General features: G+C 34.7%; 1 protein-coding gene and 1 long non-coding RNA gene across 7 annotated transcripts in view; one reads left to right on the forward strand and one right to left on the reverse strand.

Annotated features, from left to right (window-relative positions):
• The window catches only part of LOC105154230 (uncharacterized), a 242,674-nt gene that overhangs the window by 79,588 nt on the left and 147,908 nt on the right, over nt 1-15,178 (forward strand). For all 6 annotated transcript variants that reach the window (XM_087406874.1, XM_087406871.1, XM_087406872.1 and 3 more), the window contains 2 exons: nt 859-1,125; nt 1,554-1,945. In XM_087406874.1, coding sequence (XP_087263000.1) covers nt 906-1,125; nt 1,554-1,945 — 612 coding nt within the window. In that variant the 5' untranslated portion in view covers nt 859-905. The remainder of the gene's footprint in view (nt 1-858; nt 1,126-1,553; nt 1,946-15,178) is intronic.
• LOC105150019 (uncharacterized) lies at nt 5,777-14,944 on the reverse strand. The gene is made up of 2 exons (XR_846666.2): nt 7,616-14,944; nt 5,777-6,671 (listed from the first exon to the last, which is right to left on the reverse strand). It is a non-coding gene; the product is annotated as an uncharacterized LOC105150019 (long non-coding RNA).

Raw genomic sequence — 15,178 nt, forward strand, 5'->3', positions numbered from 1 at the left:
CAGTCTACTGTTCTTTGAACATCTAATCAAATCTGCTACCAGTCTGTCGACATCCTGCTAACATTTTGTTATCTGGTTATATATAGATTCATCCCAAAAATATCTTTTTCCCTGCCTAGAGTTATCTGACTCTCCATGTAAAGTAGGGAAATAATAACTAACTTTGACTATTAATAACTTTTTAACGAAGAACGAAATTGCAAACTAAAATCTATCGTAAAGTCATTCAAAGTTACGTAGGTAGTAATTATTTAGTTCCGGGCACCCAACTCCGATGATCTTGACTTTGATAACATATATCAACTAAATAATGACTATCTATAAATATTGTATAAATTGGATTAATTTTAGATGGTGCCCTAAAAAAAAATCAAATATCAGAAAATGTCTATACAGTAGTGTATATGCCGAAATTAAATTATTTATTTTTATTTCTTGATCATTAACAATTTATTTAATTGTATTAAATGAGACGTATAAGGTTTTAAACGATGTAGAAAAGTAAGAAACACATGTTAAAAAAAAAAAGAAAAATTCTCTAGGCTATTTTTGTGGAAAATATCTATGTTTTAAGAACTAATGTTAATAGTATAATGTAAGGGAACTCAAATAATGATTTGTTGATTATATTTAACGGGTTCTCGTTATCGAATTGAAATTTAACAAGAATTATTTTTTTGCGGATTGGAACCATTTTGAGCCGCGAAACAAAATTCGAAAAAATCTTTTTTTTTTCGAATTTTCAAGAATAAAGATGGACCATCCTAATATGTATATATACATTTTACAAAAAAAAACTTTTTTGTTTTCAAATAAGTTTATCCTACTGTGAAAATACGAAATCTTTATATATTTCAGATTAATAAGTAATACAGATTAATAAGTAATACTCGATAAAAGAGAGTATGGGTGAAAAGACGTTCAACCTTACATGGAACAATCATCTGGCGAATCTGTCGGGTTTATTCGAAGCTCTTTACAAAAGTGGTTCCTTGACGGACGCGACTTTGGCTTGCCAGGGTGGTATGTTAAGAGCCCATAGATTGGTGCTAGCAGCGTGCAGCCCTTATTTCGAAAGGGTTTTTAAGGAACATTACGGAGAGCAACCCATTCTCATTTTAAAAGGTATACATTGATTATGCTTGATGAAACATTAATAATGTTTGAATAGATATTTAAAGAAGGAGTTTGTACATGTTTTTTTTAATGCTGGATATTTTATCTAAAAGAAAGAAAGAGAGAAAGTGTTAAAAGTGTTGCATAACGGTGAAATCTTTTTATGAAAGTTGAATTTCATAAAAGCTTGCGATCCAGTGGGCATAAGGAGGCAAGCTTCTATTCTTTTAATAAAAAAAGCCGTAGCCTTCTGTAAAACTGGAGTCTTCTTTGGTTTACTTATTACTTTTTCTGAGGGTATAGCGGTATACATTACGCGAAAATAGACTTCGGAAATCATGCAAGAGGGAAAAAGAGAATTTTGTCATTATATTTATTTCGAAATCTTTCTATTTTGAAATGTATTCTATTTGACATACTGCATTTTTACCGCCTAGGTGTCGCTGTTGAAGAAATGGAATGCCTTTTGGATTTCATGTACAAAGGATCCATTGATGTAGCAGAGGAGCATCTTCCTTCGCTGATAAAAACTGCCACCGATTTGGAGATACGTGGTCTCTCTGGGGAATCGAAAAACCAAGAGAGTAACTGCAATCTCTATACCAGGGTTGAGACGCGAATGCAACGATGCCATATTGAAACTAGAGTGCATACTACTGAATACATCAAAGAACCATCAGTAATTCCTTTTCTACCAAAACACTCGACCGTCGATGCGATGGAGGATCACATTAAAGTGGAGGACATCGAAGTGGAAGATGATCCGATGGTGATCGACGGGCATGAGGATAGCTTCGACGAGTTTCCGCGATCCACGGAAACGCAAATTGTAAACTCAAAGGATATGCGATTTAACTTATTTTGAGAGATTTAATCTATTGATCTTAATCTTCTCCATCATGGAGCTCTACATGGGTACATACACATGATGTAAGAAAACAAGGTGTACACTCACCGACTAAAGTGACAACAGATTTTTTTCTATGGTTTCCGAAATGCAGCCTACTCACTGAGCAATTGGTCCTTACTTACAAATCCGTAAATAAGAACCAATCGCTCAGTGAGCAGACTACATTCCGAAACCCATTTAAAAGAAAGTGTGCAATTTTATCAGTGAGCATACCATTTCCGAAGATGCGCAGTAAGAGAATGAATTTTGAGCAAAATTTGATTGGCTATTGTAATATGCTAGCGCTGTTATACACAGGAAAGTGCAGAGCAAAATTTGATTGGTTGTTTCCAGTATTGCTATCTCCATTATGCGCAATGATACACCTTGTACTTTTACATCATGGATGTACGATTGTGTCAGAACGTTTGCAACACTTTTTTTTATGGGTTTCGGAACACAGAAATATTGCGAACCTCTGCGTCTAGTGAGTTGCAATGAGAGGGTGAAATCACACGGCGCGTAATAGGGCTGCAGAATACCGGAATACAGAATGCGTCATTGAAGCAACCAATCAGCGCTATTTCGCAATTTTCCATTACAAGTTTTGTGTGCTATGTTCACATGATGCGTCAAAGATGTATCCGAAAAATGTAATTTAAAAACTACTAACTTTATGTTAATAATTTGCTTATTAAAATAAAATATAATTTCTCAAATTGTAAAAACAATTATCACTGTTGTATTTAATATTTTATAATTAATATTTACAATCTCATAACAATTTTTTGAACTGTTTTAACGCATTTGCTATCATTTTTCCGCATCGTATGAACAGGGCACGCTGAAATTGCATGTAATGCGTCATTATTTTTTGATCTTGATATCTATATGCACTTAGATTTTGTCATTTTGCTTCAATCGTTTCAACATTCCACGCGATTCCATCATATCAATCAGCATTAAATTATTTTAACCTCTCAAAATATGACGATTTATTACAAGAACCCTGTTTAGGCGATTTTAGGATTTAGGACACAATAACGTTCTCTATCTTGCTGCAAATTGGGGAATTTTTCTATGGGTTTGTCTAACCATGGATACCCATGGTAAATTCAACTGGTCTCCATGGAGATACTCCTATTCTTATTGTAAAGGTTTTCCCAGGTTTTTCATAGGTTCCTATAGAGAACTATAAGATTCTGTAAAAACTTGTATATACTTATAGGATTTACGCAGCATGTATATATAGGATAACATAGGAAATTTTTCCACAAAATTTTACATAGCAATCTATGGCATCAATCCATGAAAAGAAGCTCCTGTAGGAGCCATGGGAAAAAGAATAATGTACACGGACCTAAATGATATATAGGATGTCCCGTATTTGGGATTATTTTCGTGTGCAGATAAAGTAGACTAAACTGAGTCGAAAAATTCTGTATCATTTTGCAATTTTCACAATAATTAGTTTCTAAAGATTGCCGAATAAGCGAGTAAAATCGACGCATAAGACAACTTTAAGATATTTTTTAGAGTTCTTTATGACATATTTTAAAGATGTTTTTCAAAGAACTCTTAAAGATATCTTAAAGTTGTCTTATGTTGTCTCATCTTAAAGTTGTCTTAAGTTGTTGCATCGATTTTAAACATTCTGCTCATTGGTAATAATTGCGGAAATTGCAAAATAGAGGACCTTTCGGTTCAGTTTAATCCGCTCTGTCTGTGCACAAAAATAATTCCAAATATTTTGAGATATCTTAAAATAGTTACAAATATTCTGAGACACTGTATAGTCCCTATAATATCAGTTAGAATGTATACACAAAGTGCTATAACCGACTGATGTAATTCAACGTGAAAATCTAAGATAATTTTTCCATAACTCCAAAAACTGAAGGTTATGTGATAAACAAGGTATGTTTGGTGACTCAAAAAAGTCATGAGTAGTCATATATTTTTCTTGGCAGTTAGAATTTTTTTTCACTCGACGTGGAACGTACTTCGTTTATTAATTATTATCGTGGTTTCCAGTTTTTAGGAGTTACGAATTATTCTCTCAAGTTGATATAAGTATCCATAGGAATGCGGAAAAGATGCCTCATGGGAACTAAAAGCCTATAGGATACTATACTTTGACATATAGGAACATATAGGTATACATAGGACAGAGGAGATATGTAGATGTCATCCTATGATAGTCTATAGACATTTTCAGTCCCCATAGGGCATCTTTCCTTTATCTTTCCTCGTATGCCTATATATTACTGTACATTAAACTAGTATTCTATAGGCCTTTTAGTTCTCATGGGGCATCTGTCCACATTCCTGTGGATACCTATATTAACCTATTTGCATTCCTATGAATGTCCTACCTATGTATGTCACGCAAATCTTAAAGGTAACACAAGCTCCTATAGAATCTTATTTCTTTATAGGAATCCATAAAAAACTCATGGGAAACAGCAGAGTATTCCGTAGTTCTATTACGCATGTGATTTCGCCTTTAGCATATCTGTCAGAAGAATCGTATACCGAGTGTATTAAAAAAATAGATATACATGAATTCAATGTTGCAATATATAGTTTTATTTTATAAAATTATTTAATCGATAAATCCTAGAATTTTTGATTACTAAAAAAATTGAAGATCGCTAATGATTAATTTTGATAATAATAATAATAACATTGAAATTGAATTAAGGTAACTCCGATATTCTGCCGAAAATTCTTGTATGAAATTTTCATATAAGATTAATCTCATATGAAATTAATACATTAAAGTTCTTCTATGCTATTATATGATCTCATAAGTTTTTATATGTTTAAAGAAAATATAGGATATTATATGATTTTATAATATTTCACAAGAACTCATAGGAATTAGTTGTCATGTAGGATCAGTCTTATACATGAAATTGACACATTTAAGGTATTTTATGTTTTTATATGATCTCATAAGTTCTTAGGTTCTTACATATATTTCTATATTTACTATCCAATCTGATAAGTCATTTATAATGATAATTTTTATAATAACATTATTTATTAAAATTGTACAATTTTCCTCTTGAATTGCATTTGCGTTCATTGAATTTGGATCATGTTAACGGCAGCACTTCTCCAACAGAAATTGAGAAGACTCGTTCATTAAGATGCAATCGTTGAGGATGAATTGTTTAAAAACTCACGGTTATATTTACGTCTATTATTAATTCGTTGCAAATGACGGGAAGTCAGTCGAAATGTCCGAAAATGGAAAATTATTGTTTATACATTTAAATTACAGAATATATATAGTTTATTATAGCACAGTTTTAACTGCGCAGTTTACTCTCATTTGCCTGTTTATTGAATTAAAAATTTAAAAGCTCTAATAGCTAAAGTTTAATGAAATTGTTACCACGGTGTGTTACCTATATAAGTAGTAAAAAGTAGAGAAAGTATGGCGCAACAAACCTCCTCTACGCTACCCATCATGAGCATGGTCTAGATAGATCTATCTAGATAGATCTGGAAGGATGGTAGGCTCTGATAGTCGGTGGATGAAGGGAAATAGGATAATTAAATGGAGCGTTCTTATTGGTTCGCTCTATAGCTGATAAAGATCTGATTGGTCCGCTCCATAACTTTCCTCGAGGTGATTGGAGAAGGGAGTGGTAGAGGATTTCCGACAATGTGGAGGGCAAAGTCTGGAACAAGAGATTGGGACCGTAGCATTTTTTATCATGGGGAGGGGGCAAGGCACAAACAGTAGACATGAATAGCAGATAGTTTTATGAGGGTCATTTTTTATTGGCACAACCCTACGTCTTAGTGAAAAAGTTTTTTTTTTAGTATTTATGGGATCCTTTACGAAAATTTTCGAGATTAGTAGCGTTTTCTCTTGGGATACACTGAGTGTAACCTCGCACTACACCAGTTGCGTGTAAGTGCTGCATCAGTGCTGCACTACAAAAGTGTACATACACTATGTTGTATATTTGTGTACACTATTTTATACTATTGTGTTTAATTCTGTTGTCGGTTGACTTCCATTTTCAAATTTTTAATGTCACACTGGCTGTACATCATCTCTTTGAGATCGTGAAGCAAAACCCCACTTCGTGCATAAAATTTGCACTATAGCCACGGAAACACGTTACACTGAATGAGTTCGCCTACCACCAGCCAAGGAAACACGCTATACTGTCTGAGTGTTGCACTGGTGAGCGATAGTGTAGCCAAGAAAAAACACTATAGGAGACTCTTATTTTTGAAAGAAAGAGAAGGTAAAACAGGAACGAACATATTCAACTGATGCAACGTCTTCCATGTGCTAATTTGTTATATATATATATTTTTAATTCTTTCTAAATTTTAAGTATTTAAACAAAAACGAATAACAGAAGGACTAAGAGCCAAATTTTCCGTATATTTAAATTCTTAAAAATACATACGTTTCGATCTATTTGTCAGGTCATCCTCAATGTATACATGTCGATAAATTAACGCAAATTTAATAAAAATCATAAAACGGTTAAATACAATACAATTTCTGCAAATTATAGCAAAGTTACGCAAAGTGATTAATTTTTTTATATCTATTTTCAGTCGCAACAATGCAATGTTTTCAGTCTTATCATCTTCGCAGTTATATTCTTCTATTACGTCGGTCACAATTTGTCTGTAATGATAATAAAATTAGTTGAATATGTAGAATTATTCCTCGTAAAATTGTGTAAGCACACATTCTGTTATCAAACTAATACCATAGGTTATATAAAATAAAAATTGTCAATGAATAAATGGTCCTTATCTCTTACGAAAAAAAACCCTCGATTTATTGTATGTTTAACACTCAAATTTAGGTGTTTACCATCAAAGTTGAATGTTGATCGTCAACTTTGAGTGTCACTTAAGCGTTAAGCATCAATGTTGGGTGACAGTTGAGTTTGACCATAAATTCGTGTTGCCTTGGTGTAAATACTCAATATTAAGTGTAAATTAAGCGCTGAGCATCAATGTTGAGTGTCAGTTGGGTATGATCATTAAATTCGGTGAATAGTTTGGTGTATACACCATACTATACACCGAATTTGATGGTAATACTCAATTGCGGTTTACTCATGACACTCAATAGATAAGTGTAAATCTTAAACGGCTTAATAACCTTTGAGTGTCATTTTCAAAATTGAATGTGTCATTTGAATGTTAATCTTTATGATTGAGAATTAACGCTGAAATGAATAGATGTGCCGCCAAATGTTGAATATAGATTCATATAGTATATATATTTATGAAAGAAATAGTATATCGTCATAGCTAATCGCATGCATACAAGGACAGTTAAAGACAACCATAGAAAGCGAATACATTAATTGCGAGAACGAAAAAGCAATATCACAATAAACGCAATAATAGGAGATCTAATATGTATAAATATATTGAAATATGTAAAAATATGTAGAAATAATATCAATACATGCTACAAAACAATGTCAGACATTTTTTGAAAAAATAATGGAGCAGGCAAAATTGTCTCATCATAATGTTATCATTTTGACGTCAATGTGATATTGAATTTCTTGCATAATACTAGAATTATCATGTATAAACAATGATTTTCACCTTCTTCTATGATATTTCCTCACTTAAAACATCATTCTACATGATGTCAATTTTTCATCATTGAATTATTTCTTTAACGCCATGACGATAAACGACGGTTTTGATGTTATATTGACATATTTGACTGAGTCGTTTGAGAGTCACTGAGATGTGTGATAAGCTTCCACGTAAAGCAGCTTCTCTTTCGAAAAATTTGGCTGTAACGGTCTATTGGAAATTTGCATGCCATCGGCGTACAGTGAAAAGAAATTTATTCCGTAATTTTTGAAATTAAACGAGTTCAATTTTCTATCGCTGTTAAACGCCTTATCGACAAAGCTGACTATTATTCGTTTCGGCAGCTGTCCGAGTATTGCATTGTTTATCGATTCTCCTACTACGCCAGCGAGTATCGTAAATGTTTTAACTTCGACTTTCGTAAGAGGATACTTGGTGATAGTTTTATTTAGCATTCTAGCGTGTGCGAGTAGCACACCGGATTTATTTTTGCTCTCCTTACGAATAGGTGTATCAAGAATACGTATTTTTGACATCGATTTACTCTCCACAAAGCAAAATCTTTCGAACGTATGAGTCTCATTCTAACTTCCACTCCATTAATTAAAATTTTATTTTGATTGAAAATCGAAATGTCGGAGTGAAGGTCTAGTGCGCGATTTCCCTGAATGTATTGTGCGCGACTCTTGAACGCCGTATTTGAAGTCGATGAGTCTAACGTGTCGTTCATGTAACCGGGGATATCCGCATCCGGAGACTAGGTAGGAAGTTTTTGCGGGTGAAGCATAATTTAATAACGCCTCGATGTACGCGCGATAAGCGTAAGCGTTGTTTGGTGACGACACAAGCTTTTAATTGAAATATATGTCGATTTGTTTGAATATGGAATACAGTAAATGATTTACGGATTTATCCTACTTTTGCGACGTTGTCGGGTGCGATTGATGTGCTCTCTCCGCATTCGCTTTCTATGTGTATACAAAGGCTCAACATGGTGTGAGTGAGATCCAGATAGTCTTCTTTATGTCTGAGTATGACAAATTCTATGGGCAAATCGTCCGCGAGCGATGTTATTGTAATAAATCCCTGCTCTCAATGATTTGCGTAGGAGGCAAAAAGAAGAAATCGAGCGAAATCGTTCGCTCTTTATACTCGCTTGAGTGAGTATGAAGAAAGGACATGCTTTTTCTCCAGCCGCGAATTCTTATCTCAATTAAGAGAATATATTAGATATGTCACGTTTCTTGATGTTTCCTAGCGGATAGTTTTTTTTTCTGCAGTATGAATTTTCTTTTTCTTCGTCACTTTTTTTGTTCTTTTTCTCTGTGGTACTTTTCGAATTTTTTTTTATTTTTGGACGTTTAAACACGATACGACTATCTCGACACTGAGTAGAAACTGAAGTGTTGCAGACTTTGCGGATATTTTATATCTCGACCCCCTCATCCGGAAACTTATTTTTTTCTATGGCTTTTCTTTTCAGATTAGAAGCCCCTCGACTTCGCAAGCCGACTTTTGACAGCTTTCTTCAACGACTTATTATTTTTGACATCTATTACGTTAATTCCCGCACGTAAAACTTCTTTTCCGACATGTGCATCTTTATTTAGATAAGGTAGTATTTTTTTTTAATAGTCCACAGAAAAAGCTTTCGATTCCATGTCTGCGTAAAGCAAACCGACGAAAACATATGGAATTTACTTCGGCTACCGATGTCCTGCGCATCAAAATATTCCTCATATTCCACCACTAGTTCCTAACTAAAAATTGTCACTACCAACACACTCGCATGTTGACACGAAAGAAAGAAAGTTATTGCTTATGTTTAAAGTGCAACGTCATTATCAGCGTTCCGAATTCGAATGGCATTTTTTTCCATGATGATCTTTTATATCTATTTCGATCTCTTATATCTAATTTGTTTGTTGCAATGGGATATAATTTGGAAATGAGAAATGCTTTACCAAATTTGCACCAAATGCGTAATTATGACTGCGTACTCGTCAGGAATTATCCTGAGAAGAGGAGTATGTACATCACCTTTTATATAAAGTTCACAAATATCGCAATAAACGAACATTTTATGGGGCTACTGCGCTACAAACTATAGGTTCGCTATTCTAATAATCGTCTGCAAGTCGATTTCCCGTCTTCTTATTAAATCAGTGAGTAAGAAAAGTTTTCTCTTCTGTTTCATTGGAATTAGGCTTACGTGCTTGGTATCATGTGCTTGGAATAAAATGGGTATTTATTTGTGGAAATTGTTGCTGAGAAATCTAGCATTCGTAGAAGATTATCGGAAAACTATATGATGTAGCATTTTGTATTTAGCATTTCTCATCGCAGTTAATACTTATGACGATTTTGTTACTAGACGCGTTTTGCTATTCTAAATAAAAATTTCGATATCTTTACACGCGACATTAATCGCATCAATAAGCTCATGGATATTGTAAATTCCATTTGCAAATGCAACTTCTTTTGCCGTAAACGCACCATTCGTTCCCTCATCGGATTTAACATCAACGATTTTGATCACATTTTCGTTATGACGTACATGTAAAAAGGTACAAGGAAATTAAATCTCGTAACCTCTCATTGTCTGTGTAACAGAGTGAGGTAATTCCGTGATCAAGGACGACGTTGTATTGTCCGGAAAATAACGCATACTACTGTTAAGCGGAAGTACTAGAAGAAATTGTTTGTCCTTCATTGCGAAGAAAAATTAAATTCGAAGCTGGAATCCAAGTATCAAACTTATTGGGATAGCCGCACCAACTAACAAGCACTTGCTTATTAGCTCCTCGTTCCCTACTCTTTATCGCGATCGATAATAAATTGTTTTTCCTTTAAGTTTTTCTCAAATCAAGCTAATTCTTGCTCATAAAAAATACTGTCTATGACTTTGTCTGTCTATGACTTTATCTCGCACACGTGAGGGTTTTGCCAATCAGGAACACTAAATTTGAAATATCTCTTCGCTCCACTTAGTCTCGTATCCTTTCTCGAAGGCATCTTTCGATCTACTAATGCGAACGAGATGTCCGACGCGATATTTAATTTTTTGCGCTTGTTTCTTCAACGTTTTGTTTTTTCAACGATGAGCTATATTTTCACGTGTGTTTTCTCTCATTACTACCGCAGATTACATTCTCGTAGACGAGTGACGCGTGTGATTGTAAGCGCGCATAATGTTCTGCAGAATATCGATGTAGCGTCGCGTTTTTATGTGTGAAATAACACCATATTTGCTCCTTGAGTGTTCTGTTGAAGCGCTTGACGATGGCGGCTTTGATGTCTGGATTACCCTAAAATGAAGTTTTTGTTTTCTTTAAGAAATTTCTGCGAAATTGATTGCGCGACAAATTTTTTGCCTTTATCCATTTGTAAGTATACAGGAACACGTTCGTTTTTCGCTAGTGGGCGTTGGAAAGCTTTTATCACGCAATTACTCGTTTTGTGGCGTAATGATTCTACCCAGACGTATTTACTTAGTACATTGGTAATCACTAACAGATAGGAATAATCGTCATTGTAACTTTTTAGATTTCCGAAGTTCGATCAAATCTCTCACACGTCAATGTTTGACAGGTTGAATGCAACCATGGAAATTTTCTGCGCAATTATTGGTGCAATGTAAACACGTCTTGCGATTCGAGCTAGCGTACGACTTTTCCCTGTGAGAAATTCGGTTTAACAGCACGAGTTAGATTATCCATCGCCGAATAACCCGCGATGGATCATAGTATAGTTTTTCGAACGCCATCGTTATTTTAGTTTTTTTCCAACCGAGTAACAGATTTTTTTCCATTTGTAAAGATAAGAGAGTATCAGTTATCCATGCATGAAAAAGAATCTGCGAACTTTCCTCGTTTATTTCTTCGTAATTTTTATGTTTTTCTCTTTCCTCGCGCTTTCGATACAATCGGCGTGGAACTTGTGCTTTCGATATAAAAGATGTGGAACTCGCACGAAGTCGAAGTTTGACGCTGTTTGCAGTAACACCGTGCGTGGGCAATCTTTTTTTTTTCTTACCAGTGCAGAAGGTATGTTCAACGCACGGAATGCGGAGTAGTCGCGCAAACTGATTTCTACTGCTTTCACAGTTTTTCTTTCGCGCGGCGCATCATTTATCAGGTCAGTGATATTCGAATTTTTCACGACATTATGTATATATATATAGTCACGATTTCATGCTCGTTTCAACTAATTCTATAAGCTTATCTTTGCGTCGATAGGCTCGCCATTGGCGTATATTTCAATCGCAGAGTGTGGCATCGCCATCGATGAGCTTACACGCGATGCCATCGCTGAAAAAAAAAGCTTACATTAAAATCTCGTCTACGCGTGATATAGATTACTAAAGTCATCTATTGGAAAAATAATGGATTAATTTTTACTACACCTAATATAACATCTTTTTTCGTGTGTCAAGTACAAAATACTTTTATTTAATATTCATTGTTTTCAAAAGGAGAAAGAAAAAAATATATATATATATTTCGTTTGTAAATCATATTTCATTATATATTAATAATTTTTATTCATATATATTAATACAACTTCTTAAAATAATAATCAATTTTATTACACATTCTCTTTTAATTTAATGAGTAAAAGTATAAATTTTTACTAAAATATATTATATATATATATATTATACGAAATAATAAACGTTTTTTATTACATTTTCTTTTTAACTTTTAAACTATCAGTATAAATTGATTTAAATTTTTACACGAACATTTGATTATATTCCGCAGTTTTTATTTACAAATTGCTCGGGAGAGGAAAATCTGTGACTTTTCTAGCTTAAATGAAATATATTACACAATCTAACATATTATATAAATCTGTACGAGAGAGAACAGTGACTATTGATGAATTTATGTTTTATCAGAACTGGAGCGCATGTTTTTGCTTCATCTCTGTTACCACCTCATGAAGTACGGTGCGTCGAATTGTTTAAATTTCAATTTTATTGCGGCTCTCTTCTCGTTATTTTCCTCTCTTTCTTTATTTAATAATAACCTATGAATACTGATAAAATTAAGCAGTCGCGAATTTTGAAAATTTAACTTAATATCTTTTATTTTACAAATTTTATGTTGGCATCCGTCCGGGGTACGCATAAAATTTCGGTCCGTCAAATACGAATGCCTCGATGAAACTATCACGCCCATAGCGAGTTCGTCCGTTATGTCTCCCAAAAAGTTATCTGTACGCGGTTCGTTGGGATCTCCGCTATTCGGATATAGGCAAAAATCGTAATAATATAAAAGACGTCTATCTAATTTTTCCAAATATTCGTACTTTAAAGTCCTAGTCATCGTGAACGCCGCTATTATCACGTTAGTTATAAGCGAGAATGTTAAACGCTTCGTGTCTTAAACGCCACGAAACATATATTACCTCGTCATTGACGATTATTTCGTGTTCCGGGCTTGACAATAATTCCGCCAATCACTGGAGATTTCTTATTATCTCGGTACTCGAAAGGTTTGTCCATTGGTCAAATTTTTCTCAAAACGAATTGAGGCAGAGTTTGGTGACAGAAGTAATCTGGGATTCCGCTCAATTTTTATCGAGAACAATACCCTCGATTGCTTACTTCCGAAAGTATTGCTGTTTAGCAATATCGTTTTTCCCACACTCGCTCGGTCATCCACTTGCTTTGTTTCAGTTGTAAGAAGCTGTTAATAGTCAGTAAATAACTCGCATGTAGCGGAATTATAGCGTGTACATTTATACTACCAGATTTTATCTACCCTCATCATGAGATAACCCTTTTCAATTGCTTTACGCAACTCACACGACATTCACGTGCTCTCAAGCTCACGTTCCACCGGGTCATCGTGAATGCATGTAGATTGCGAAAATGTTTCGCAGTATGTGTCACAAAGTGCGAATAATAATTTTTCGCGCACACGATACAGTAATACCAAATGGAAAAGATCGCGTGGTGGGAGTATACGACATCGTATGAGACCCATGATTTGCTCAAAATTGAAATTTGATGCTTCTACAATCAGTGCAGAACATTCGTCCCCTACATAGATATCAGGATGCTTGATTAAATAAACACCGATTTTCAATAAGTACGAGTACAAAGAACATACATGTACATCCATGTAACATATTTTCTTGTTACTCGCAACTTCATATCATGTCACGATATATTACCGATAATCTGCCAAAAAATGCATCACGAGGATCGAGAGGCGGAATTTGTATCATCGGGTAATTCTCGAGAAATTCGCGAGTCTCGCGATTCGTGCACATTTCTTCGTCGAAAATGCACTCTTTTCCGTCATGATATAACCTCGCTGACGTAACCGTCAGATCGTTGCAAACGTTCGTTCATATCATGTATTAAATGTTTCTTTGGAATTTCCAATTGGTTTATTGCGATTTATTCGATAACAAGTCATCCGTGAAAAAAGCAACCGTGGGACTGCAAAATGTGACGTTGCGTCTCACCCTTGTTCTCGTACCCGTAATATCCGTCGATGAATATGCCCTCCGTTAACTGATATTCTCGCTTGTGTTTAGCGTGAATAATACGACGTCCAATCTCGCGTTCCTTTGAAATTAACCATTGTATGCCTTTGCGCGATTAATTATCTTTAAATCTACATCCCCCCGACGAAATGATACCTGTTTCTTCTTTGTGCAAACAATTTTTTCGAAATACTCTCATACACGTCGAGTCAATGGTCGCACATTCTATGAATGGATATACGTTTCCGCGCTTTAAAAATATTTTTCTAAACAGACATATTCGGCGAAGGATATCAACGACAGTAATAATCGACAATAATCGAATACGGTAATAATCGACTATTTTTCGTTGAAAATCGAATATGGTATTTTTTTCCGACATTTCCGCACGCAAGAAAACGTTCGCGTTCCTTTGTTCGTACTGTTTTAGGTGCGTAATAACTAACGTCAGATAGTGGACCAACATACGTTTGATTATCGTGAGTATTAAATAGATGCGGAAAGATGCCTTTGTCGCAAATTTCTGGCAACCCGAAGGCCTTCGGTAATTCCGACAATCTCATCGGCATATAATTATTATATATAATACTATCGATAAATTTTGTATGCCCCACTATTAAAAAAAAATTTTTGTGCCATTTAAAATTACTCGAGATTCTAATCTACAATGATTTTCGACGATGTATTAGAGAATGAACTGTGCATCGAAAGCTTTCGCGTTGTGCGCTATATAGACATTTTGAAAGAAATTTTTCATGGGTGTTACGGATTCGACAAATTCCTTTACGGGATCGTGACGAAAAACAAATTCATGCGTTCCGCAATGAAGTTGCGATAAATCTAATACTTCCGCACACGAATCGCAAATTTGTTGAGTGACGCAGAGTGTTGGGACGTGAATTTTTATGTCGGTACCATTAAGCGAATCATCTTGTAGCGTCTCATAGAACATGAATGCGGTTCATTCTTTCTTATCCACTCTCTCTCGCGGAAGAATCTCCGTCGGATTCATCAACGGAGGATCTATCTTCACGAGAGACAGAGAGAGAGAGAGAGAGAGAGAGA

The sequence above is a fragment of the Acromyrmex echinatior genome, chromosome 6 (assembly GCF_024713525.1).
Source record: "Acromyrmex echinatior isolate Ae372 chromosome 6, ASM2471352v2, whole genome shotgun sequence".
NCBI classification, from domain to species: domain Eukaryota; kingdom Metazoa; phylum Arthropoda; class Insecta; order Hymenoptera; family Formicidae; genus Acromyrmex; species Acromyrmex echinatior.